The sequence below is a fragment of the Platalea leucorodia genome, assembly GCF_965183815.1.
Source record: "Platalea leucorodia genome assembly, chromosome: 13".
Lineage (NCBI taxonomy): Eukaryota > Metazoa > Chordata > Aves > Pelecaniformes > Threskiornithidae > Platalea > Platalea leucorodia.
Genome location: NC_138835.1, coordinates 16632961 through 16656509, shown reverse-complemented (window position 1 = coordinate 16656509; position 23549 = coordinate 16632961). Strand labels below are relative to the sequence as shown.

Genomic DNA, 23549 nt, shown 5'->3' with positions numbered 1-23549 from the left:
TTATTTTTAGCTTGCTTAGATTATCTGGATATCTTTAACCACACCCGTGTTTGCAGGCAAAGCCTGCCAGCATCAGGAGAACATCAATGAACTACCAAAAACCACGAAAGCCTTTTTTCTCCCCAAAAAGCCAGTGCCGGAGCAGCCGCGGCTGCCCTGGCCAGGGCCGCCGTGCTGGCGCGGACGCGCGGCTCGTGCCGCACGCTGCCGGCGCGCGGGAGGCCGCCGAGGTCGGCGGGCTTCTGGTGGGACGGTGCCGACCGCGGCAAGGCTGCAGCCGGGACCGGAGTTGGCCTACAGGTAAATCTTGGCTCCCGACGGGAGCGGCGGGGAGCTCGAAACCATAAACCTTCCCCCACGCTCGGGACCGAGCTTCCCTTTGCACCCCAACACGGCAACGCTCAGCTCTGCCCCCTTTCCCTTCTCACCCAGATTTTTAAAGCAAGCGGACCCCAGCAGCTCGGCTCCGCCGACCCCCAGCCCCCCGGCATTAGCGGCGTGGAGGAACCGGGAGACCGGGGCACCACCGCCGCCGTTCCCACCGCAGCGCGACAGAACGTCAGGGCGCGCGATGTCGGTGCCCCGCGGGGATGCGATCGCTCCCGCGGCCCCGCTGCCCCGTTTACGAGAGCACCGTCTGCCTCGCGGAGATCCGCGCAATGAGACGCTTACCAGCTCACCTTCCTTTCTTACTACCTGGAAACGAGAGAGAAAGGACGCGTCAGTAAACTCGGTTTACAGGCAGTTTCAATAATCAGTACAATTGGCATCACGTTGTTACGCTCTCTAGAAAACGTTTCCAGATCCGGTTATCCAACGGTTGGGCAGGACGGTAGAACCGCGCGGGCCGGTCCCGGCGCGGCTGCCCGCAGGCATGGCCCCAGCGGGGCCGGGATCCGCAGCCGCAGGCCGCTGCTTTCGGCGCCCTCGGTAGCCACCTCCCCAGAGCCAGGCAGAGCGGCCGCAGCGCCCGCGCGCCTTCGGTTATCCGCAAGCGCCTGAAGCCCCATGTAACGAAGCCGAGGCAGCAGCACAGCCCCCTTTTAATCATCCGAGCTCTGCAACGCTCCCGGTTAAAAAAACAGAGGAAAGGAAAAGCGATATTGCCTTAGAGAGCACAGAGGAGGATTTCAGAAAAAGAGGATTGCAACCACAAGCGCAGGTTTTACAGAGCGTTTATTTTTCCAGTACCGCAGGGGACGAACGCGGGCAGGCCCCAGGGCTCCGCAAGCCGGGGCGGCGCGAGCTGGACGCTCCAGCGGCCCCGAGGGAGGCAGAGCCGGACCCCCGCTCCGCTCCCCGGCTTTGGTAGCAGGTTTGGCACCGCCGCAGCCCCGGCCGTCCCGGGGCACGGTCGCGCTCGTTCCCACGACACGAGGCTGGCGGGCGCGTTCAGGATAAACCGTTTCGCGACTGAACTCGGTGCCTCCCCCGGGCTCGCATCTCAAACAGGGACTTGCACGGTTAAAGAAAGAAACAAAGTGCATGGCCAAGGGAGGTAGGATAGAGCCAGAAAAGGGACAAGAAGAAAAAATGAAAATAAACCCCCTACAATTCTTGCTACTGCCTGCCTAAATAGAACAGCCAGCTTCTCCCCCCGCCGCAGCGATTCCCTCCTGACTGGTCATTGCTCCAAAGCGGAAGAGTCGCGGCTTTGCTCTCCACCTACGGCGGCACGGGGACGCTCACCTTCTTGCACCGCAGCTACAGCCCCGCTCTCCGCGATCAGTTACAGCAAGCGGCAGCGGCTTCGCGGAGGGACCAGGGAAACGGGCTGGGCTCGGCGAACGCCATGGGGTCGGGCTCCAGCCGGCACCTCACCGCCTGCCTGCGCCGGGCAGAGCGCGAGGCTGCCGCAACCGAGGCGCCCTGAGCCTCACGGTAGGCGAGAGGGAATACAGCGGCTCTGACTACGGATGCAGATTAATAACTAACACCACTTTAATGCAATACTGCTGGAGAGCCTGAAAATCCAAGGAAAAAAAAAAAAAAGAACCCTTTATGTTCTATGTACATTACATCCATTTACAGAGTTGGCCAGTACTGTGTACAACATATAAATACATGATCAAACAGATGCATAGAGGATACTTACAGGAGCCAAATAATTCACTTTATACATCCAAGAATGAAAATATAAAAAAAAGGAAAAAACACTGCTTTAAATGTTAGATGACCATCACACAGACGCACAGCTAGACGCTTGCAAGTGGTCAGATGCTGTCGCGTTAAGGTCCCCGCGGCAGGGCTGCAGCGCAGAGATCGCTGGCCGCGCAGACGAGCTGCTGGGAACCTCCGACGTTCCACACCAGTTTGTGGCAAGCCAGCCCAAAGCGGCAGTCACATCAGCCGGTCCGAGAGTTCGGCCAGGCACTCAGGCCCCGGGCCACACACCTTCCTGCAGACCAGCCGACGGCGTTCGGTTGGCACCGGCCGCTTTTTTTTTTTTTTTTCCTCTTCTTCTTGCCTCCTCCGAGCTGGCTCCATCGGCGCGCGGTGCCGGCGCGCGGTTAGCCGCGCTACGGCCGCCTGCAGCGCGCGCTACTGGGCACCGCGTTCTGCTGCAGCGTCCGGAGGCCGTACAGAACCGTCCCCTGCAGAGCAGCTCGGTGCCTGCACTCGCTGTCCGGCGGTCCTGCCCACGCAAACCAGGAATGGAGATGGCAGAGGGGAGAGTGGAAGACTGTAGGGCCTCACCTAGCGCAGCCCTGAAATAGAAAACACCCTGTTCCAGTTCCTTTGGATGTAAAGATTTCCTCGCCGGAGGGTCCACAGCAAACTGCCTGTCGCTCAGGTGTCGGCCTCGGCCCGCGCAGCAGAGCACAACCGGCGTTCCCACGACAGCACGAAGCGGAGGATCGCTCCAGTGGGGCGCAGCCCAGCAGCCGAGTGTAACCGTGAGCAAGAAAGGGGTTTGCGCCGTAGATTTTAGTGGGAAGGCAAGTCAACTTTCCTCACCAAAACGAAGTGTAATAGCATTTCTACTATAAACAGAATAGTATTTTGTGTACAGGTTTTAGGATCAGTCGTTATCAAAATACACACACTGAATATACAACTTGTCCCATGGCCATAATTTATTATCTCACCACAAGGCACAATACACAAAGCTTAGAGGGTCCTATACAGTCATCGTGACAGAACGCCCCGCAGCCTTTACACATGATCATGGCTTTGAGGCTGCACGAGCACTTGAACGATATCTCGTCAACGCTGCCGCTCTCGGCAAACATCTGCACAGAAAGGGACGCGTTATGGTTGGCAGCAAAGTTCGCTTTGTGGGTTAGCTGCATCATGCTTCCAGCAAGGCTTCTGGGAAAGGCTGGAGTGTTGGATGAATAATTAAAGCTGGTGGAATTAAGCTGCAGCTTAGAAAGCTTCCCATAAAACGCTTGCTTGATATTGAGCTGAGAGGGTATGGAAGAAGGCTCCAAAGGGTGACTGTGTCCTTTTCCTGGTTCCCTCGCAAACTTAAAAAACGGCAAGTCCATGACCAGGGGAGCACTTTGCGAACGCTCAGCCAGCTCCGCGGGGTTTTGTGCTGCATCCTCCCGGTTCTCCGTGTTACCCTTGGCTGGGCTGCCGCAGGCCAGCACCTTCTCATTTTTCACTCCTCCCAGGGCGCTGGCGTGCTGCTTTGAAGTCCACTCTTCCCTTGCCGCTGGCATTCCCTCTCCCGATGCACAGCTCTTGTTCGGAGGGATCTGTTTGCTGGGGGACAAGGTTCCCATGGCTGAAACTTGATCCAAAGCCCTGGAGTGATGCAGTCTAACGCTGGGGTTGCAAGGAAAACCAGAACCAAAGAGTTTTTTGCCTTGAACTCCAACATAACTTTTATTGACCGAGGTACCCCCTGTCTGATTTGGACCAAGAGCAGTTACAGCTGGAGATAAAAACCGAGGCTCTGCAGAGGCGTTCAGCTTCTCCGGATTTTTATTTGTGATGACGCTTGTCAATGGGCTGTGCTGCGGCACCCGCTGGGCCTTGGGCAACTCCTTTGGCTCCTCAAAGCTACAGGAAGAAAATGTTCTTTCCCGAGGACCCCTGTCTTCAGGCTTCTGAGAGGCACTTGCCACATTTGCCAGTTGGTCTTGGCAGCTTAAAGTCGAGCCAACTTTGGAATGTTTTTCTGGAATAGACTGATCCTCCGCATCCTCTGCTGCGGGCAACGCTGCCCCTGATCCGCACTTCTTCTCCTGGGGACCTATGGAAGAGCTCACCGAGTGGAAGTCATCACTCCCGCTTAGGGCACTCGTCTTTATTCCTACCTCTGGAGAAGATTCTGTGCCAAAATAGCAACTGCTACCTCCCTCCATTCGCAGGGAGAGGCTTTCTGACTGCTTGTCCAGCAGTGGCTGTGCGATTTCCAGCTTGATATTGGCGTGAGATACTGGGAGAACGTCCTCCAGCGGAAGGTTCCCCTTCAGCAGCTGCATCACCAAAGGGTTGTTGGTTTCAACGGAGGATAGGGGCCGCGCAGAAGCTGCCAGCCGCCCGGGTTTCTGGGGCAGCGGTGCACGTGGTCCCCGTCTCTGAGATGGAGGCGCAGGGCTCATCGCTGCGACTGCAGGGAAGTCCACGACACAGGCCAGACGATCTGTTTCCACAGATGATTTTGATCTAATCCTACCACATCTCTCAGCGCTGCCGTGACAGGACGGGTCTTTCCCAGCCACCTCCCTACAGCTGACGCTTCTGAAACATATATCCATCTCTATATTCTCATCAGCTACGTCGCCGTCAAAATCTGAGGCAGTATCTGTTGTTTCACTGTGCGTGCTCTGTATTTCATCATCTCCATTTGTCTTGAACTCTTGAGTCTCTCTCAGTGGCTGACGTGCACTTTCTGGTTCTGTTCTGGGGCACTTCTCCCTCAGCTGCACAAGTTTTTCAGAGGTATCTATCCTATTCCGAGAAATAAAGTCATCGTGTAAAGAGGGTTTCACCGGAGGCTCTGTATTCTGTTCTTCATGACTTAGTTTGCCATCACTCTCCTTCCCTGCCTGCAGGTGTGAAAAGTTATACAGTGCAGGGACCGCTTTCTCCGCTCCAGGAGTCACTGTTTTCGAGTTACCGCTATCAGCGACACGTTTTTCCACAACTGTTTCAGAGCCATTAAATCTAAATCTAGATACCATTCCTGGCTCGTGGCATTCTTTACCTCCTGACGACGATTCTGGCAGAAGCGCAGGACAACTGGAGGAATTTTCCTTTACGTCAGAACGATAATCCAGCTGCACGGCCGGAGCGCTAACACCTTTCAGTTCTGACACGACCCTGTCTCCCGTCGGACCGATCGCAGCTCCCTGCACCTGAGAACAAGACAGACCGTTTACTGGAGGAACCACGCATTTCAGCTTTACGCTTTGCCTCTCCTGTGATGCAACACAAGACGGGGTTTCGGTCCTTGGGTCACAGAGGAGCTGCTCGGGGCTTTCCTCCTGCCGCTCAGGAGCTGCGTTGTCTAAGGACGACCCCGCCAAAGCATCACAGAGCGGCCCTCCAGGTGAGCCATCACCAGGCTGAGCTGCGCCTGAGCTAGCGCCTGGAGAGCGTTCCAGAACGCCGCTTCCCTCACTCTTTGAAGAAAAGGGGTCTTGTCTGGAAGAGAGGAAGGAATCCGTGCTGGCTTCCCGAGCAGCCACCTCGGAGTTAGCCTGTCCTCCGTTCAGATGGAGAGACGACAGTAATTGTGTTCGTTGTAGATCTGACGAACGCTTTCCATGAGTTCTCTTTGATCTCCTGTGCTCTGTATGGCTGCTGGGTTCTCCTCCACCACCTCCTTCATCAGTGCTTCTCCCTCCGCCTGGGCCACCCCCGCCTCCGATGGCAGCTGTGGCAGCTTCTCGCTGGGCTCGGGCTTGCAAAGCACGGGCTTTAATGTCTGCGAGTGTTCTGGCCCCGGTCCTGCCCCGGCTGGAGGGCTCCGTGTTGGGGATGATCCTGGGGCATATCTGGTAAGCGGGCTGACCTTTAACCACCCAGGGTGGTTTAATACGTGAAAGTTGAATCTGAAAGAAAGGGAAAAGCCGTTAGTTCTAACACTTGACCATTTTCAGACAGTGAAATGCATTTTATTAGCAGCTGCTCATCACAAGAACTCAACAAAAATTTAAAATTCCAACTTAAAAACTATTTTTGGCAGAGAAGCAGCACGGTCCCCGTAACCTCTGCTCATGCGCTCTCTCATGCCCTATGTAAAGCTCACTTCTTGTTAACATTGTTTTACCAGAGCCAGCAGACAAATACAAAATAACTGATTTACATTCAGGTCTTCAGAAATCAAAATGGTCTCCTTTACATCAGGATGACTACCCTGAGGCTAGCAAGATGGATACCTCTGGTCAAAATGGGAAAAGCCAGAAGGAATACTAAGATTCTGCCCAAAAGGAAAGGAACCGAGAAACTACACAGGATAAAGGGTATGATCTGAAGGTCTCTTTTGCAACAAGTCAGCTCGTTTCAGGAAAAGGGATTTCTGTATCCACAGAAATGCAAACCAAGAGTAAGTCAAGGTCACTCTGTGCTCTTCTGCAAAGACCTTGGAATGATTTCCCATTCTTTGCCTGTCTAAATAAGATAGTAAACCGTGGTAATCAGAGGTACTTAGCCAGCTCTACCAATTAAACCCTTCCACTTCTTCTCTTAAGATGACAACACTTGACATTTTAATAATGTTTTGCTGCTACTGAGCATGACAGCCCTGAGACACCAAGCAGCTATAACTCTCTTTCCTACCCGGATGGGTGGGACTTTTGGCTCCTCTTTAGTAGGCTGTGGCTTTTCTGGGTGAACACTTTCAATTGTGTTACGAAAGGACTGACGATCTTCAAGCCGGGGCTTCTTTTCGGGGAAGGACGCAGAGGCAGCCTCCTCAAAGCATTTCCTCTTCTGGTCCTTTGGCTCCCGAGCAGAGTTCTCCTGGGGCAAACTGGGAATTCTGTTTGCAGCTGCCAATGACAGATCTTCCGATTTACTCTGAAATTTGGAGGTCTCTGGAGAGAGGGGCAATTCTGAACTCTCTGGCTTCGGTACTGCCGCCGAGGGGCTCGTCAGGTCGTCTTTCTTCAGGTCTACCTCAGGCTTTGTCTCTTTATGGAGAGAGGAATCCGGTCCCGCAGAAGGAGTCTCTTTGGCAGCCTCTGTTTGCTCAGGTTCACGCAATTTGTACAGGCTCCGCCTGGCTCTGCATCGCAGGTCGGCCCGGGAGCGCTTCTTGAAGTGCCCGTCTCTCTGCCGCGTAGAAGGACTGCGCGGCAGTCTTGCTTCTCCTTTCACAGACAGTCCTGTCCTGTTCTCGGCATCTTCTTGCACCAAATTCTGCTCCTGGGATTCTTCTTGGGTCAAGCCCAACCTACGAGGCAAACATAAAAACTAGCTAAAAGCTAAAGCCCATCCTAACTTAAGCATTTCACCTTTTACTTATAGCTGTGCTGTCACCACTATACATAGGAACGTGCAGATTGCAAAGCAGAGACTCATGAAAACCTCATCAGGTCAGTCTGCAACGAGGTAACCTATACGTTTGCTATCCCACATTACTATCACAGGGGATGAGAAAAATAAGGAAATGTAAAGATTTGTGATGGAAAACGAGTAATATTAACTTGTCTTGGAAACAAAATAGGCTACAAAACCCTGCTGTGACCCAGCCAAATCCACTACGGATTTTCCTGGAGCAACAGCCTGAAAGATTCACCCCACAACCTGTATTTTTTCAAGGAGTTTATGCTGCATCTTCGCAGGCATCCACAAGCAGAAACGCTCTGCCACCTGCACAAACACAGACAGAACAGGAGAGATGAGGTAAAAATTCTCACTTTTGTCCATAGTAGTCCTCAAAGAACTTCTCTTTCCATTGCTCCACTCTCTTTTCCTTTTCCATCTCCTGCCGAATTCGAACTTGCATCTCATGGGTGAATTCACCTACACGGAAGCAAGAAAGTGAAATTCAGTTCCAAACAAAACGGATTCTGCACATGCAATCTTTTGTGTTTTAACAGTACAGTAGCTATATATGCGAAGGACAGATTTTCTGTTATGGCCCTGCTCTCCACCCTGCCATGGGTCCCCGTGCTGCCTGCAACTCCTTCAGGGCAACGGTCACACAGCCTCAAGTCTGGAAAAAAATAAATCATGTTTTACCAGACACAGGCCACCATTTAGGGAAAGATAAGTCTGGCACTACTTTACACCTCCAGCGCTTCGTTCAGAAGGTCCCATGGCACCAAAAGAAAACACATCTTGGATTTTAAAGAAAAAAAAAAAAAAGACAAAAGAAAGAAAAGTTGGGGGCAACATAGCCAGGTACACTGCAAAGCTGGACTAAATTCCCATTCATTAACTGTAAAAGAAAAACCAAAAAATCCCATAAAATGAGTGCCTATTCTCCAGCCACCTGGGAAAGCAAACCCACTCACCATCAGCTAGGCGTTCCCTCCAGCTCTGCGCAGCGTGAGTGAAGAATTCGTTATTCAGAGCACTGCCACTGAGACGCATCAGCCCATCGGCCCCAACCTAACGGGACAAACCCAGGACAAACAAAGCATTTGCTCCAGCCGTTCCGCGAGCAAGAGGCAATGCAGTGAATGGAAACCCACCCAAGTGCTGCACCCTCGTACCTGTCTATCAACCTCTGGAAGGAGGTAAAGAAGCTGCTGCTGAAAGTGCGATGGGAGCGCATTAAAGGTTCTGGAGTTTATCAGAGCCCGCAGGTTTGTATTGACGAGAATGGAACCGGGTGTTTCAAAGTCTATATCCTCACCCCTGTTTCGTTTCATTTGCCCTGTAGTTTAAGGACAGGCAAATAAAATAAACATTGTTGTATAATAGTATTTCAGCAAGAAATTCATGTCAAACTACTACAGCAAAAGGAGCAAGATACATGAGAAAAGACTGCAGCATTCAAGTGTGAAGACAGACTCTCAAACACACTAATTAATAGACGCGCATCTGGGATTTTGAGATGAGGTCGCGTTTCTGTCACATTCGGGCACAATTCTCGATGCTGCTCTTCCGAGTCGGCAAACTTTTAAACAACTGTCTCCCTAATGTTCGGGGAGGAAGGTCCGGCTCGCGAGCCTTAAGATCGTCATATGCCTTCTGAAGGAAGAGAACCCTGCTGTTTCCTCAGATATACACGGACTTCAACACTGCCCGCTTTTATGGCCAGTTATTCTTCTGCCTGTAGTCAGAAGCACCTACCAGCTGTGGGCTTTCGGATACCTCTCAGAAGCTGCGGAGGGTCCCTGTTTATTTCTGTTCTACTACGCAAGGTGGCTTTGCACAGGGCCAAAGAGCTGCTGCTGCTGCTGGATGTGCTACTGCTCTCCCCATCAGCGTGCCTTCCCGTGAAGCCTAAAAGCAAAACAATTTCATAAAAACACAGGAAGAACAGCAGAAGCCCAACTTGGAGAGTGGTTTAACATACAAGAATTATCTGCTAATAACCGATCCGCTATTACAGGGTATTGCCCAGTTACTTAAACATGTACGCAGCTCTCTACAGTCACATGCATTCTCACCAAGTGTGAAAGAAATCCTCGGGCAAACTTAGAGATAACTAGGGACAACTGATTAAAAGCTATCCACGCAGTCATTAGCAAACCGCCACAAGAAAAGCAATGCTCACCGGAGGCAGACTCCATGTGCGCCCCGTTTACTTTCAGTGGTGTTAAGACAACACGTGGCAGCATTACACCAGTCTTTTTCTTTTGTTTGGTTGTCTGAGGTCCAGAAAGAAACCAAGAACAAAACAAAGGAACAAAGACATTATGGAGGGGTAAAATAAGCTCCTAAGCAGCACATCTCCCAGTTAAAGAACTACCTAGCTCCTAGGTAAACCTTCAGGTGCCATTACGTTTATGAATAGCACGGAATTCAGAATTACCTCCCTGTACATGATCCCTCCCCACTCTGCAAACTCCCCACCTAAGGAGGCAGCCCCAGAGCTCTCTGAGGCACCTGCGCACACCTAGTCCCCGTCGTGCTCACCCAACTATCAGGCAGGAACGAAAGCCCCCCTCGAGAGGCCTCGTGCTTCCCAGGAGTCCCACATTTTCCTACCTGGGAGGCGGTTCTGTAGCTCTCCCTGGTAGGAGCGGGTCCCTTGCTCTGGGATTCAGTGGAACACGAGGCATTAGAGGAGGTTTCATCAAGAGACACTGAAAGAGACGGGCACTCAGTCAGACCCAGAAGTAGATCCTAGAGTTCAAGATTAACGTCCTTAGACACTTACCATCGTTATCACCACTCACAGTGCTTGCTTCATTGGACTCACAACTTTCTGCATCTGCTGTATCCTCCAGCTCCTCCCCTTCTGGCACTGACAGGTTCCGAGACCACTGCAAGGCATCCTTCTAAACGGGCAAACAGAACCGGGGTGGCTACAGTCCTCCCTCCCAACCACTACGACTTCAACCACCGGGAACAGACGGTTTAGTGGATATAGTTTTTAAGCTTAATTTTTTTCCATCTTCTCTATTTTAATCCTTGATGCAGAAAGATATTTTTAAGTATATTTGGGCTCGTAGTGGAACAGAAGTCACCTAAACCTCTAGCACGCTTCATAGACACCTCCTAGACGAGTAACTCAAACATATCCAAAATACACAAGGTTAATAATTCATTGCACTTTTCTGCAAGCAAGCAGTTTCGATTAAGGAGAAGTATCTCATTCTTGCTACGAAAGAACAGGTAGCATCAGAGCAGCCAATTACCAAGATAGTAAGCTTAAGAAATGTATTTACTACTTGTATAATCAAAGCTATTTCAATGCCATCTATTTTCAGCAAAATATGGCAATTCAACAAAATTTTCCGAGAGCAGGGAAAAAAGATGCAAACGAAATAGCTGAGATACCTGCTGTCTATCACGCTGATATTTATCAGGGAATCCAACAGCACAAAACAATGCAAAAGAAAAGCCTAAGACCAGAAACATTTTCAACATTTAAGATTACAGGGACAATAAACTAAAAATAAAAAACGTTCTGGAGACACTTCAAGATCTGAGGAAAATGGTGGCGCTAAACATACACAGAACGCAGTGGAACACAAAACAACCAACCAGAAGAATGAATATACATTTTCCTATCAAGATTTTACTTGTAGCTACAAGCTCTCGGACCAATTTAATTTATTGGTTGGCCGTGTTCCCTTGTGGCTGGCAGAAAAGGAGTGAATGGGGCCGTTTTGATAAGCAGCCACCCGAGTTGGACACCGAGTACTGGAATAAGAGGATTTATCTTGCTTGTGCAATTCAATAAATAATAGGGGTTTTTAGAAGGAATTTATCATATATGACTGAATATAGCTGAAAGGTACAAGCGCTAATGAAATAATGAATTCCGGACACTCTTTCACATGACGATCTCACACGCAGCACATTCGGCTCACGTGACGCTCGGTGTTTAGCACTCAGCTACGCCTAACGAGCAGAACTCGCACCTCGGCCCTCGGCTGGGAGCAGGAGCTCAGCATTTACCTTGAGCGTGAAAAGGCTGATGCGTCCGGGCAGTTTGTAAAAGAGTCCGTCACCTCCCCTTGAATTGGAATGGAGCATGGCGTTGAGGCAGGCTAGGGGAGACGTGCCGCTGAAAGAGAAAAAGAAAGAAACCAGTACGTTGTAAGAAATGGCCTTATCAAGAAAACAGCCTGAAAGATCTGTTTAGATGAGCACCGTTTCGCGGACTGAGGGGAACAGAGATGATGCTCATTAACTTCACGGGATGGGCACTTCAGTCAGAACAGTATTACTGTTCTCCTTTCTGACCTGTACATCAGCCTCAACACACCACAGCGAAGCAATCGGTGGAAAACAGGAAATGTTATGCCAATTTTCAAGTTGCACTCAGCCATTTTTAGACGTTTCTGATTTTTATTACCTGTTTCCTCCCTTTCTCTTCTTGAAGCTTCCAGAGTCGGATTGATTTTACAAAAAACCCCCAGATTTATTCAGCAGTAGAAAGATGTAAACAAAACCAGCATAAACACATACGTGTTTCTGGAATGTCTCCCCTGACATCTCGCAGGCAAAACTGCACTAGCAGAGTTAGAGAGAAAAGGTCTGATGCACTAATTTGTCAAGTCCTACATAACTCCTTGGTTAAAGCAACCATCCTACGCTCACACTGGTGGAACTTCTGTGCCACGTAATCTCATGTTTTCCAATAAGTCACACATGTGCAGGCAGAAAGTTACCTGGAAGAGACATTAAAGCAGCATTGATGTCATTGTTATTAAAAGTGAAACTGAAAACCGGATTGAGACAGAGTACTTCAAAGCAAATCATTCTCAAATCGAAAACTTAGAACAATTTCTGTTTCCACCCTGAATGCGTTTGTTTTTCGGACATTTCTTCACAAGCCTTGGCAACAGACAGAATTACCCTGTATCACTTTTAGATACCACGAAAAAAATTTCTAGCCTTCTGTCCTGTTAGACGGTGTTTTCCTGTCTGCGCTTAACAGACACTCCAAGCATGCTAACCAGCCGCAGAGCACACGTTCTTAGAACGGCAAAATAAAAGAGTTTTCCCCGAATTGAGAAAAAAAGCAAACAATTAACACTCTCCTAGGAGCTAGAATTCAGCAACGGTGCTGGGCCCACGCATCCTGGCTCGAGCATCAGCCACGCAGGACCGTTAACGCCGCCGGTAAGGAACGTGGCGCTCCCAACAGACCAGCGCGAGCCCCAGACCAGGGAACGCCGGCTCGGTATTGATTGGAAGGGAAAAACCTCTCGAGCCACCAAGCCGTTTCCTTCAGGACATGGAGTTTCAGGAAGGGCTTCTATACAAGTACCGGCAAAGCCCACTGCGTATTTAGCTAGGCGGGATCACTGCCTTTATCCTGTGAACAATTACGCTCGGAAGAAAACAGTCTTTTCTTAAAGCTGAGAATTAACGGCCGGGGAAGGAAAAGCAGATATCCCAAGGGAAAAACACTGACCTTTAAAGGAACGATTTAGCTCTGTGGGATTTAACTTGACACATGCTCCAAAGTCTGGTCTTTAGTTATGTACTGTGACAGGTCACTTGTCAAAACTGGGAGAGCACCGAGATAATTTATGGGCGCGAAGAGAGACCTGCCATTACCTTTAGCAGAGGACAGCCTACGCACGTAGATCTTCAACTAGCTGCTTAAGTAAAAGGTCTGATGTAAGAAAGGTGCAGAGTTTTGATTAAAACAAAGCTATACGAAGGTCCTCATTAAAAGCCTGTCTGAACTCCACTCAGAGCTGTGAAACCACCACCCATCCCCAAACCAGGGGAGATCTCCTCGGCAAGGGCCGCCGGTGGCAGGGGGGCGTTCCAGCAGCTCCGACATCGACGCAGCGACACACGCTGGCATCGTCCCTCTCCAAACAATGGCAACTCCTACACACGGCACCCCGTACGCATCATCACTTTTCACTATTCAAACCATACCAGCTGTTTCCTGATTTCAGACACAAATAAGGAGCAGAAACAAGCTAACATTTTGAGTTGTTAGGTCCCAGAAGAAATGAGGTTACCTTCAGCGGCTGGGTGAAGTACAGGTTGAGGAAACGCAACCACCACGGTGGAAAACAGTCCACAGAATCATGGTGAGGGGGAAGCAGGACTAGAAACAGTCCACGCATCTGGATTCCCCAGAAGTCAATCAATGGGCAGCAGCCAAAAGAGACCGCTTTTTCTGTCCCTCGTAGGCAAACTTTCTTTTTTTTGCCACGCAGCACTAACTGAGGCATTTGGACTATCACGGTTACCTACTTTCTTTGATCTGCAAGACACTCTGTATTTCTCTTCTACTACTGTCACAGAAACAGATGGAAGTTCACAGGAACTTAACCAAGGAAAACAGTCTCCCACTCCCGTCGCTTCCGAGGCTCCGTATCAGGTTCTTTTCCATACAAAACCCACGTTGAGATGGGCATCTCCTCCGTACAATGTCAAGAGCCACAACAGTGTGAGCTGCGCTATCACAGTGCTCGAAAATCTGAGCAGAAGCCAGTATAGTCATATAAAATAAAGACGACTTTTTTTGAGTCTCCTAAAACATAATGTCTGCTCTAGAAATGAAGCATCAGAGGACACGAAACTTAAACTGTTCTCAAACTAGAATCACAATAGCAGAAACTACTGGGAGCTACTTACGAGAGAATCGTACAAGAAAGTGGTAAGCGAAACACAATGCAGGAGTCTGGTCTGCAATCGGCATTTATTTTACAACGGATGGATTAAGGGGACTCTGTATGTTATCAAAAAATCCAAGAACGGCTTCCAGTTATTGTCAAAGAAAAAAAACCCACAACCTGTACATAAATGTCTATGCTGTCATCTGAAATAACCATGCTGGAAAGAAAAAAAAAGGAAGAAGAAAAGTGGGCTGGAGATGAGGTAGAATTGCACGAAGCAACACAAGCCTTCATGTGTAGCCTCCACCATGCTCCACGCTATGTTTTAGACAAGATCATCAATACTAACCTCATTTCTTTCAGTCCTTCAGCCTCTATGACCTGCAGAATCTGTTTTGGGGTCATAGGAGCATCGGAGTAATTTTCCAGCACCTGAAAAGACAGAAAGACCATATGTCATTACAGAATTTGCTTCTGCATTCACAGAACTACTCCATAAGCTGCGGCTCAGACCCAATAATATGCCTCTTAAAACTTTATTTGTCTGCAAAAGACACATGCTAAAAATTTCAGACTACCTCAAGATTAGATCACGGTAAGCATCACAAAAGGCTCACCTTAATCTGGTCCCTAATTAGCTGAAATACAAACATGAAGGAGAGCAAGAGCAGCAGAATTTGGCCTTGACCCCGTAGCATGAAACCAGTGGACGCTTTACCACGGACTCCAATATACGTTAGACCGAGCTGCTGCCACGTACAACCTTCAAAACTGTACAGTGGTTAACGACCTCTAATGATGTAAAATGTTCTCCCTGCCGTGTACCTTCCTACCTCTCAATAAAGCATCCAGTATTTTCCTGCCAATGAAGTACTACTGTACAACTGTATAATTCAATAGCGTACCTTCCTTGGATTACTGCACTCATCTTCGCTCCATCTCAAGAAGGGTACCACGGGTAAGAGTCAGAATTCTTGCCAGCGAAGGACAGAATTCAGAAAAGGACCACAGTAACAGTAAAGGACGGGGAAAAAAATTATGGCTAGAGACACTAAAAAGATTTGGACTGCTGGCCTTTGAAAGAAAATGAGTAAAATCAGATATTAAAAAGGCAATGCAATAAATAACAACTCGTCCTTTCATCTAATAGTTGAAGAACAGAATTGCCACTTATGTGCGAAGAACTAAAGAGGCTATTACATTTTTCTTTTTTAAAGCCTGTGGAACTCACTGTTCCAAAATGTCTAGAAGCAAGAACTCAAGGATTCAAAAGGAGGACCGGACATTTCTGTGGATAAGAAGATACCCACATAAACAGGAAACAAGGAACAAAAATAAGCTGCAGTAGATGTAAACCACGACGTTTCTTTGGGAGCAGATTACCCTACAGCTGCCTAACACGCGCCGTCTCCTGCGCCTTCCATTGAAGCAGACAGCGCTGCTCGCTGAATGCAAACGACACCGAACTCAACAGGCTCTGGGTCTGATCGAGCAAAAAGGCTGCGATGCAGGCACAGGACGTGGCCTGAAACGTCCAAGAAAAGCAGCAACGGGTATTCACTCGGGAACTTTTTGATCGTAACTGTGGTCTAAATTCCCCCAACGTAATGGCCACAACGGTGCGCAATCCTGATTTCATCTGTCACCATGCCTCAGAGGAGTCAGCGACGCGATGATGCTGTCTTTCAGTTTGACTTGTGCGAGAAGCCAGCGGAGGAACCCAAATGCCCCATTTATACCAGCGACATCTAGAACTGAGTCACTGCAGCACCGCGGCGAGGCACGGAGCCTGCGGTCTGCCTTCTGGAGTCGCCCGAACAGGATTTTGGAAAAAAAGATGTTGTGCAGGGCACCGTTTGCATCTCCATACCATCTCCAACCTCTGCAAGTAAAGAAAAACCCAACCCGTGTCACTGTAGTTCTGCACTTCAACACTATTTTGTGATAAAAGGAATTTCTTAAATCACATCCGCCCAACGTGTATTTTTCAGCTGCTTGAAGACCATGAGCACCGGTGGTGCTAACCTGGTAGGGGATGGACATTTGGGACCTACGTAACCTGAGATAAACCACCATGAAAACACAAGGAGTTTAAAGAACAGATCAAAGAAAGCGATAAACCATATTCAGAGAGAGTAAACAATTTTAATTCCCGTCAGCACACTGCCATCACACTTCTTCCTTCGCTAATCAAAAAACCTCCACAGGTGACGACGTTTCCATGCCTTCCCCATGAACTGTCGCCCCCCGTCACTCAAAGGGAAACACATCGCTCCTGCGCCGAGCGGGAGGTTCGCAACATGGAACACGCCTGTTCCGAAAAATAAGGAAATTCTTCACCGCTCATAAAGCCTCTCTCAAGCGGCAGACACAGCAAGCAAAACACACAGCCTAAAACTGAGCGCGAATGAGCATTTGCATGAAGATAAAAGAATCTGTGCTCAGGGGAACAATTTCCAATCAACAGCGATATTAAGTGTACAGACTGCTTAATGGAAGAACTGGGGGAGAGAAGATCCTGCAGCTTCAGCCGCCACAGCCCAGGCCCTCCACCCCTCTCCAACCCGACACCGCCGTGCCACCTCAACCCGCCATCAGGACCCGCAACGTAAACGACGGTAGCTATTCCTTACCCCCAAGAAGATCCCCCCCTCCACCATTTATCATACTGGTGGTCAAGGGTTCCTATGTCCCTAATTATGGAAGTTTACATCCCTCCCCCAATTCATTTACTAGGCATCGAGCTCTGACGGCACTTGTTGAACAGTCCTGTGGTGCTGGGCGTTGCAACGAATCTTTAAAGGCTTATTTTATGGAAGGCGCATAGTATTAGCTCCGTAGGAGCAGCAACACCGAAAAGCGCTTTTGCCTATGATTCTCAGAAACGTCGAGAGGAATACAAAATACAATAGTGCACATCAGAAAGGAAAATTAAAAGCATTTTGACAGGGAGCATGTGTAAGACTAGTGTTAAATAAAGATCTATTTTTAGTGGATTTACAATCAGTCCTGCAAGCTGGAAGCGCAGCTACGCAACTCTAGGTCTCTCTAAGTGGATAATCTAGTATGAGATCATTCTATTTCTGGTTCATCAATGGCTCTAAGATGCTGTTGAGGCTTAGACATCTCATGCACCCACCGTGTCTGAGGTTCTGGCCAAAAGACAGGCAAGGGGAACCGTGTTTGCCACGAGATCCTTCCCCCATCGCACAGCGAGGCTGAGGAGGTGCATTAGGAGACAGCTTTAGAGCCACAGCCTCCTGTGCTGCTTTGGGCAGCCTATAAATCCGGATTTTTTTTCACCTGTTAGAGCTCAGGACACTTGAATGAGGTGACTTTGCACAAGGTCACCTAGCGCTGCCCCTGTCCCCGAGGGCACCGACCAGGAAAGCGTCCCTGCCACCTGCGGCGACGCGCGGGGCTCGCAGAACCAGGATCTCAAAGAGAAATGCACGATGAAGTACCAGACCACCAGATTCCCGCAGGGACGTTCTACAGCGGGCAGCTTATGTCCTTTTCCAGTTTTTCAAGCAAAGTCACATAAGATATTATAATTTACACACAAAAGATTATGCAAGTTACTGGACGACAGATGCTTGTCTGGTTAGGTTTCCTCTTGGCAAGCAGTAAGAAAACAGTCCGATAGCCAAACAAATCCTACTCAGAAGGAGCACCAAGACCCATCCCGAACATCCTCAGTACCAGACACGAGTCTCAGCTGGACTCACCCACACTGTTCCTTCTGCACGTTTATGTGCTCCAGTGCGTAACCTGGCCAGGCAAAGACAAAACAAACACACACACGAACGAACGAAAGAAAGAAAGAAAAAGCAAGGAAACAAAACGCCCTCGAGCCCTATAAATCCGTTTCTACAGACGTCCGTACACGGCACAGCGAGCACACCCGTGTCCTCGCAGCCGTACCGCTGGCAGGGCTACGGCGGGGGGAACCGCAGAGATGCGCTCACGCCGGCCGCAGGCTCGGATCACCCCTTTCTCCACGCGCTGGCACCCCGGTACCCGCACAGATCCGCGTCACCGAGAGCGAGCAGCTCCGAGGCAGAGGCCGAAGGGAGCAAGCTCCTTCCAGCCAGCGCAGAAGCGGACGGCAGCGACCACCGGCGCCCGGGGGCACGCGCCGCGCCTCAACGCCTCCAGACGCGCCCTTAAACAAAACTTCTGACTAGTTCACACTCGCTACCTGAAAGATGCTGAAGCTCTTTTTATTTTCTTTTAGTTTATAGGTGGGGTTCAAGACAGATACGGCTTAAACGCTTCATGGAGGGAAACCACGCTTCTCCCCTCGCGACGGTCGAACGACAGCAGCGTTCCGACAGACCTACGCAAACGCCATCAACGCAGACCTGGGTTTGGAAGCTTAAGCCTTCAACGAGCAGATCCGCAAAGACAAAAAGGCTAAGACACCCGCGGCTACACCTCCTAAAACCAAAAGCGACAAAAGAAGGCCCGAGCGGAGCGACGCTCGGTGCCGTCGCCGGGACAGGCGGCCGAACGCGCGCCGGCGGTGCGCGGGAGGAGCCCGCGGCCTCGGGAATTAAACCAGAAACTTTTGACAGCAGCGCTGCCCGGGCCTGGGGCCAGGCCTCTCGCTCCGGAGGCTCCGGTTCCTCCCGCTCAGCCTGAAGTCATCTGCAAGGAAGAAAACGAACCGTGCTCACACCGAGAGCGGCCCCGGCCCGGGCCGCGGGGGCGGCAACCCAGCAGCGACCACCGAGCCGCTCCCCCGAGGGCCCGGCCCGGGGACCCGCCGCAGCCCGGCGGGCGGGGGGCCCCCTCGGCGGGCCGGGGGCCGCGCTCGCCGCGCCCCGGGGCTCGTCCCCTTCCCGCCCGGCTCGGGAAGGAAAACAACCGGGGGGGGAGAGACCCCGGCCGCGGGAGCCGGGGGGCACCGGCGGCACCGCCCCCGCCCCCGCCAAGACCCGGCCCCCGGCTTCGCGCCGCCGGGGCGCAGCGCCCCCGCCCCCCCCCCCCCGCGCCGCGGGCGGCCCCGTTAACGCGAGGAGCGGGGCCCCCGGGCGGGGGAGGCCCCCGGGGCCCGGCGGAGCCCCCGCGCCCCCCCCCGGGGCCCCCCGCGGCGCCCCCCCCCCCCCCGCGGCGCCCCCCCCCCCCCGCCTCACCAGGCGGGCGGCCTCGGCCCACGTGCGCTCCTTCTTCCTCCGCTGCTTCATCTCCTTCATCCTCCTCCCGCGCGGGGCGGCGGCGCGGCGGGCGCGGACCGTTAGTCGCGCGGGCGGGCGGGCGGCGGGCGCGGGGCGGGCGGCGGCGGGGCGGGGGCGGGGGCGCGCGGGCGGCGGGCGCGCGGGGGCGGGGCGGGCGGGGCGCGAGGCGGGGGGCGGCTCCGGGCGCTACGGGAGGCGGCGGCGGCGGCTCGGGCCCGACATAACAACGGGGTCAAAGGGCCGGGAGCGGGGGGGAAGGGGCGGGGCTCGGCGACGGTGGCCGCGGCGGGACACGGCGGGACCCGCGAGCGCCGCCACCGAAGGGGCGGGGCCGGGCGCGCGGCGGGCCTGGGCCCCGTTTGAAGGAAAACAAAACCGCGAGGGCTGCCGGGAGCTGCGGGCCCCGCCCCGCCGCGCGCCGCGCCGCCTGCCGGGAGCGGCCGCCGCCGCGCCCCCGCCTTCCCCCGGGCACCGCCCGCGCCCTGGGCCGGGGGCTGCGGCCGTTGGCGCTGCGGGCGCCGGGCTCTGCCCGCAGGGCGCTTCCCCCCTCGGCCCCCCGGAGCTGGGCCGCCGCGGGCGCGGGGTGCCGCCGCCGCCGCCCTCGCCGCTCCCCCGCGGCCCCCGGCAGCTCTGCCGGCTGGCGCTGTGCCGCTAAATAATCGCGTCGTTTGCCCAGAGCCTTTGTTTTTCCTGAAGAAAAATACCACAAGGCTTCGTAAAACATGAACTCAACGCCCCCCCCCCCCCCCCCCCCCTTACAATTTAAGAATGAAAACCGGGCACGTTTCGATAGATGCAATAAATCTTATTGACTTTATTACACGTTGTATCTTAGGATCACTTTACATTCCTAGACAAAAGAGATGATACAAATAAATACAAGCTGTAAAACTATGGACAGAACTATCGACAGGTTCTCTGCCTACAGCTGGCCGAGGAGCAGGTGGAGACCAGCGGCTCTGGAGGGGCTGGGAGCTCCCCCACGGCAGCCGGCCCGCGGGGAGACCCTGGGCACGTCCTTTCCAAAAGAAGGGGGGCCGACGGAGGTAAAAGCGCCCGGACCACCGAGAGCGAGACCCGCCGCCGCAGGGCGCGGCGCAGACAGGACCAGTGGTCTCCTGTCGGTGCCGTCTCCACACCTACTTATGGCTTTTGCAGGTTCTCTTTTCCAATTTGTGTTTTAACTCGGCAGAAACAGACCCACAGGAGCCGCGCTGAACCGTTTAAAGCCTGCAGCGCGTTAAGCGTCACAGAGAGGAGAGAGGACGGATCCAGGTTTGCGGGTGCCTCGCTGAAGCTCGGCGAGCACTCTGTGTTCAGTGAAGGCAGACTTACTACACCTAAAAAAACCCACTGAACAAGTCTGATCTGATCTGTATAACGCATCAGCGGAGCCCGAGATGCTGTGAGGGAGGTATGTGTTTCGGAAGATTCAAGCAGCATGCAAATATTTTAAAAAAGGCGCTAGACCTATGTTAAGGATTTTCAGAAAGTGCTTTAGTTCCTACGCTGCAGCGTCAGGCAGTGCTTGCTCCCAGAGCCAAGGGCCGACTTCTGCTGCATCTCGCTTTTTAAAAAAAGACCCCGTTATACAGATCAGAGCAAAGACGAGAAGGATGTTAAGCATTCCTATGAAGAAACTATGACGGCGCACGCTGTCCGAGGCCTCTTCCAAGAGTCGGCTGGAGTTCCTGGCTTTGGCCGTTAACCTGCAGGAAGCCCGGATGGTTCAGATAACGCCCGGAGAGGGGCAAACTCGGCAGGAATGTTTCTTAAAAACTTCAACTCAGAGCTCAGTACTTTTGTACAGCTTAAGACAAATGTATTTTATCTTAATATCAGTGCCACTGAGTATCTGGTCGAGGGTAAGTCCATCGGAACGAGAATCTAAAAGCTTCTGTAGCAATCTGAGATTGCCCCCGAGTACACTAACCGAATCTCCAACCACAGCTCCAATTTAAATACAATGACTAAATACGCAGTTTTATGCTTTTTCCACCCTACTGAATTTCTTTCACCTTGCTAATGAATTTCTACAGAATGAAAAGCAGAGCCTTTCGGACATATTAACCAGCTAGCTTATCGACACTACGACGAGAACAGTTCGGGTTTGCGCTGCCGTTTCCACTGTACCAGTCCTGCCACAAGGGGAGCGCCCAGCGTAGAGTTTCAGACAGAATTCCCTATGGAACAGCAGCGGCCGGGGAGGCGTGCGCATGTGCAGACACAGCGGCGTCTGTGTATGCGTATTCACATAAAACATACGTGTACATCGCTAGGCACATATATGCCGTTACATGTTTTGTTGCTATTTCAGGTTTTAGACCCCCCTTGTTTCATTCCAATTCTCTGAGCACTTACACCATACAATCATCTTTTAAAATGTCAAAGTACAGAAGATTATGTGCTAGAGAGAAAGAGGGAGGAGAGGGAAGAGAAGGTGACGTTATACTATGCAGCAAGAGCCAATTAAAAGGCTCTCTGCACATAAACAGTGCTTTGTCAAAAGGGAGATTATGCCAGGTTTCCATGTTCAGGTTGAAAGAAATTTGTCAGATGCCTGCTCTCTAAGCAAACTCCTCTTTCCTCCCCCAAAACTAATATATATATAGATATATATGCATATATGTGTATATATATATTAATCTTGTGGTCCAGAAAAGCACTCCATGAAGGAAAGCCGCCGAGCTCGCGTTTAGCCGGGCCCACCCGGGCAGCAGGCTCACCGAGGCACCGTGCCCGCAAGATGCAGAGGTGAGCTGTGCTGAGCGTTCGGTTCCTTCTGCTCACGGGGGTCAGCAGAACGGAGCTCTCCAGCCTGGGTGAAGTCACTCAGCGGACACCGAACGAGCACACAAGGCAGAGTCCACACAGCAGAGCGTTTCTACAAACAGGCAATTCCTCAGACACCCACACATGTCAGTCTGGAAGAAGTCATCAGTGAGGGAAACGGGTAAAACCGTTCAGAGGATGACAGCCAACAGCACCCAGAAAAAGTGACACCCCAAGGCTCAATATACAGTGAACTAAAACAGACGAATGAGCCGTGAGACACTAGACAGGGACACCTTACTCTGTCCTTAGCAGGGCAGTTCCACCTCCCTCCACCCTGCCACAGGAGCCTGCTTCAGTCATAGGGCAGCTTTGCAAGGAGACCGTCAAAAGCAGGAGTTCGTCCTCCCTTGTTTTCAAAGTAAAACCCCTGGAATTCATACCAGATTCCACTACCCGGGCTCGGTTCCATGTGCTTTCACTCCCAGCGGGCTCTGCATGGGCTGGGAGGCGCAAAGGGAAAGCTGCTAACGTGGAACAGGCGAGGCACAAAAGGTACCGAACGCTGAACCTCCTCAGACACCAAGGGAAGGGACCACACTCGCAAGAGGAGTGCCCTCAAAGGCAGCCCCGCATTACGGTGCTCTACCCTCCGCCCAGCTTACCGGGGAGAGCCTGCCGGGAAGGTGGGGCTGAGCCGATGCTACACGTCCTGTCAACGGTGGGAGATGTGAGAAAACGGCCGTACGCCACCCCACGGTTTAAAGTCTTAGTATGGACACTGGTTTGAGATGCCAGGGGTAAAGATGGAGGCAAGAGAGAGGAAGAAAGCGGTGGAGCTGGCACTGGCGTGCAGATGGACTCTTTGACAAGGTGGTTCCTGTTGGTAGGGGTGAGGTCTGAAGGAGGTCAGTTTAGAGAAGCTCTTACTTAGGCCTGTAAACAAGGAAAGGACTTCAGTTTCTATCGCTTCCTTTCTAGAGAGCGCAAAGTTCCTTTCAAGACCCCTTTTTTGCCCTACAGCTCTAAAGGGAGGCACAGCTCTCTGCTGGGGGATACCTGCTGACCGCTGCCGTCCTGCCTGCTCAGACCAGCTTCTTAACCCCACATGACGATGCCGGTCTTTCAGGCAGGAAGAGGAAAAACTATGCACCTAGTCAAGTTTGAACAGATCCTCTGCTTTTTAACCCCATTTGGTTCTCACTACGGAGCTCTGGAGCGCTGGTTCTGTTGAGATGACTTTCAACTCTGTCTTCTTATTGCCCAACAGCGAAAAAGCCCAGTGCAGCAAAAGGGCCAGTGCAGAAGGAGAGACGGTGATGCTGTGAGGCGATCCCCATGCTTCCCATTGCTTCTAACACACTTTAACGTACCTCATGCATTTCTGATTTCCTAACTAAAATCTGTTTCCCACAGAGGCCAAATGCTGAATTGCAAGCACGCATCTTCCTGTGGCTCAGTGCACCTGGACTGGCGCAAG

The 23549-nt window shown here is 51.8% G+C and overlaps 1 protein-coding gene across 9 annotated transcripts; it reads right to left on the bottom strand.

Moving 5' to 3' along the window:
- Positions 1-1787: 1787 nt before the first annotated feature.
- Positions 1788-23515, bottom strand: ASXL1 (ASXL transcriptional regulator 1). Of its 9 annotated transcripts, none has more exons than XM_082326174.1 (12): positions 23443-23515; positions 14467-14549; positions 11485-11593; positions 10238-10358; positions 10066-10163; positions 9632-9725; positions 9205-9357; positions 8622-8785; positions 8421-8517; positions 7821-7926; positions 6739-7354; positions 1788-6011 (listed from the first exon to the last, which is right to left on the bottom strand). In XM_082326174.1, the coding sequence occupies exons 1-12, from the start codon at positions 23512-23514 to the stop codon at positions 3081-3083; spliced, it is 4644 nt and encodes a 1547-aa protein (XP_082182300.1). In that variant the 5' UTR covers position 23515; the 3' UTR covers positions 1788-3080. The 9 variants fall into 9 exon arrangements, with proteins under 9 accessions (XP_082182300.1, XP_082182307.1, XP_082182301.1 ...); XM_082326181.1 differs by lacking the exon at positions 23443-23515 and adding an exon at positions 22735-22808; XM_082326175.1 differs by lacking the exon at positions 23443-23515 and adding an exon at positions 19256-19367.
- Between the last annotated feature and the right edge of the window lie 34 nt (positions 23516-23549).

What these genes read in the sequence shown, in the direction of transcription:
- ASXL1 (XM_082326174.1), bottom strand. Translation starts at nt 23,514, where the DNA reads ATGCGTGCTTGCAATTCAGCATTTGGCCTCTGTGGGAAACAGATTTTA. An exon ending in TGTGAGTGGTGATAACGATG is followed by an intron (nt 10,164 to 10,237) that starts GTAAGTGTCTAA and finishes CGTCTCTTTCAG; the next exon opens with TGTCTCTTGATGAAACCTCC. An exon ending in CAAAAGTCCCACCCATCCGG is followed by an intron (nt 6,012 to 6,738) that starts GTAGGAAAGAGA and finishes CCTTTCTTTCAG; the next exon opens with ATTCAACTTTCACGTATTAA.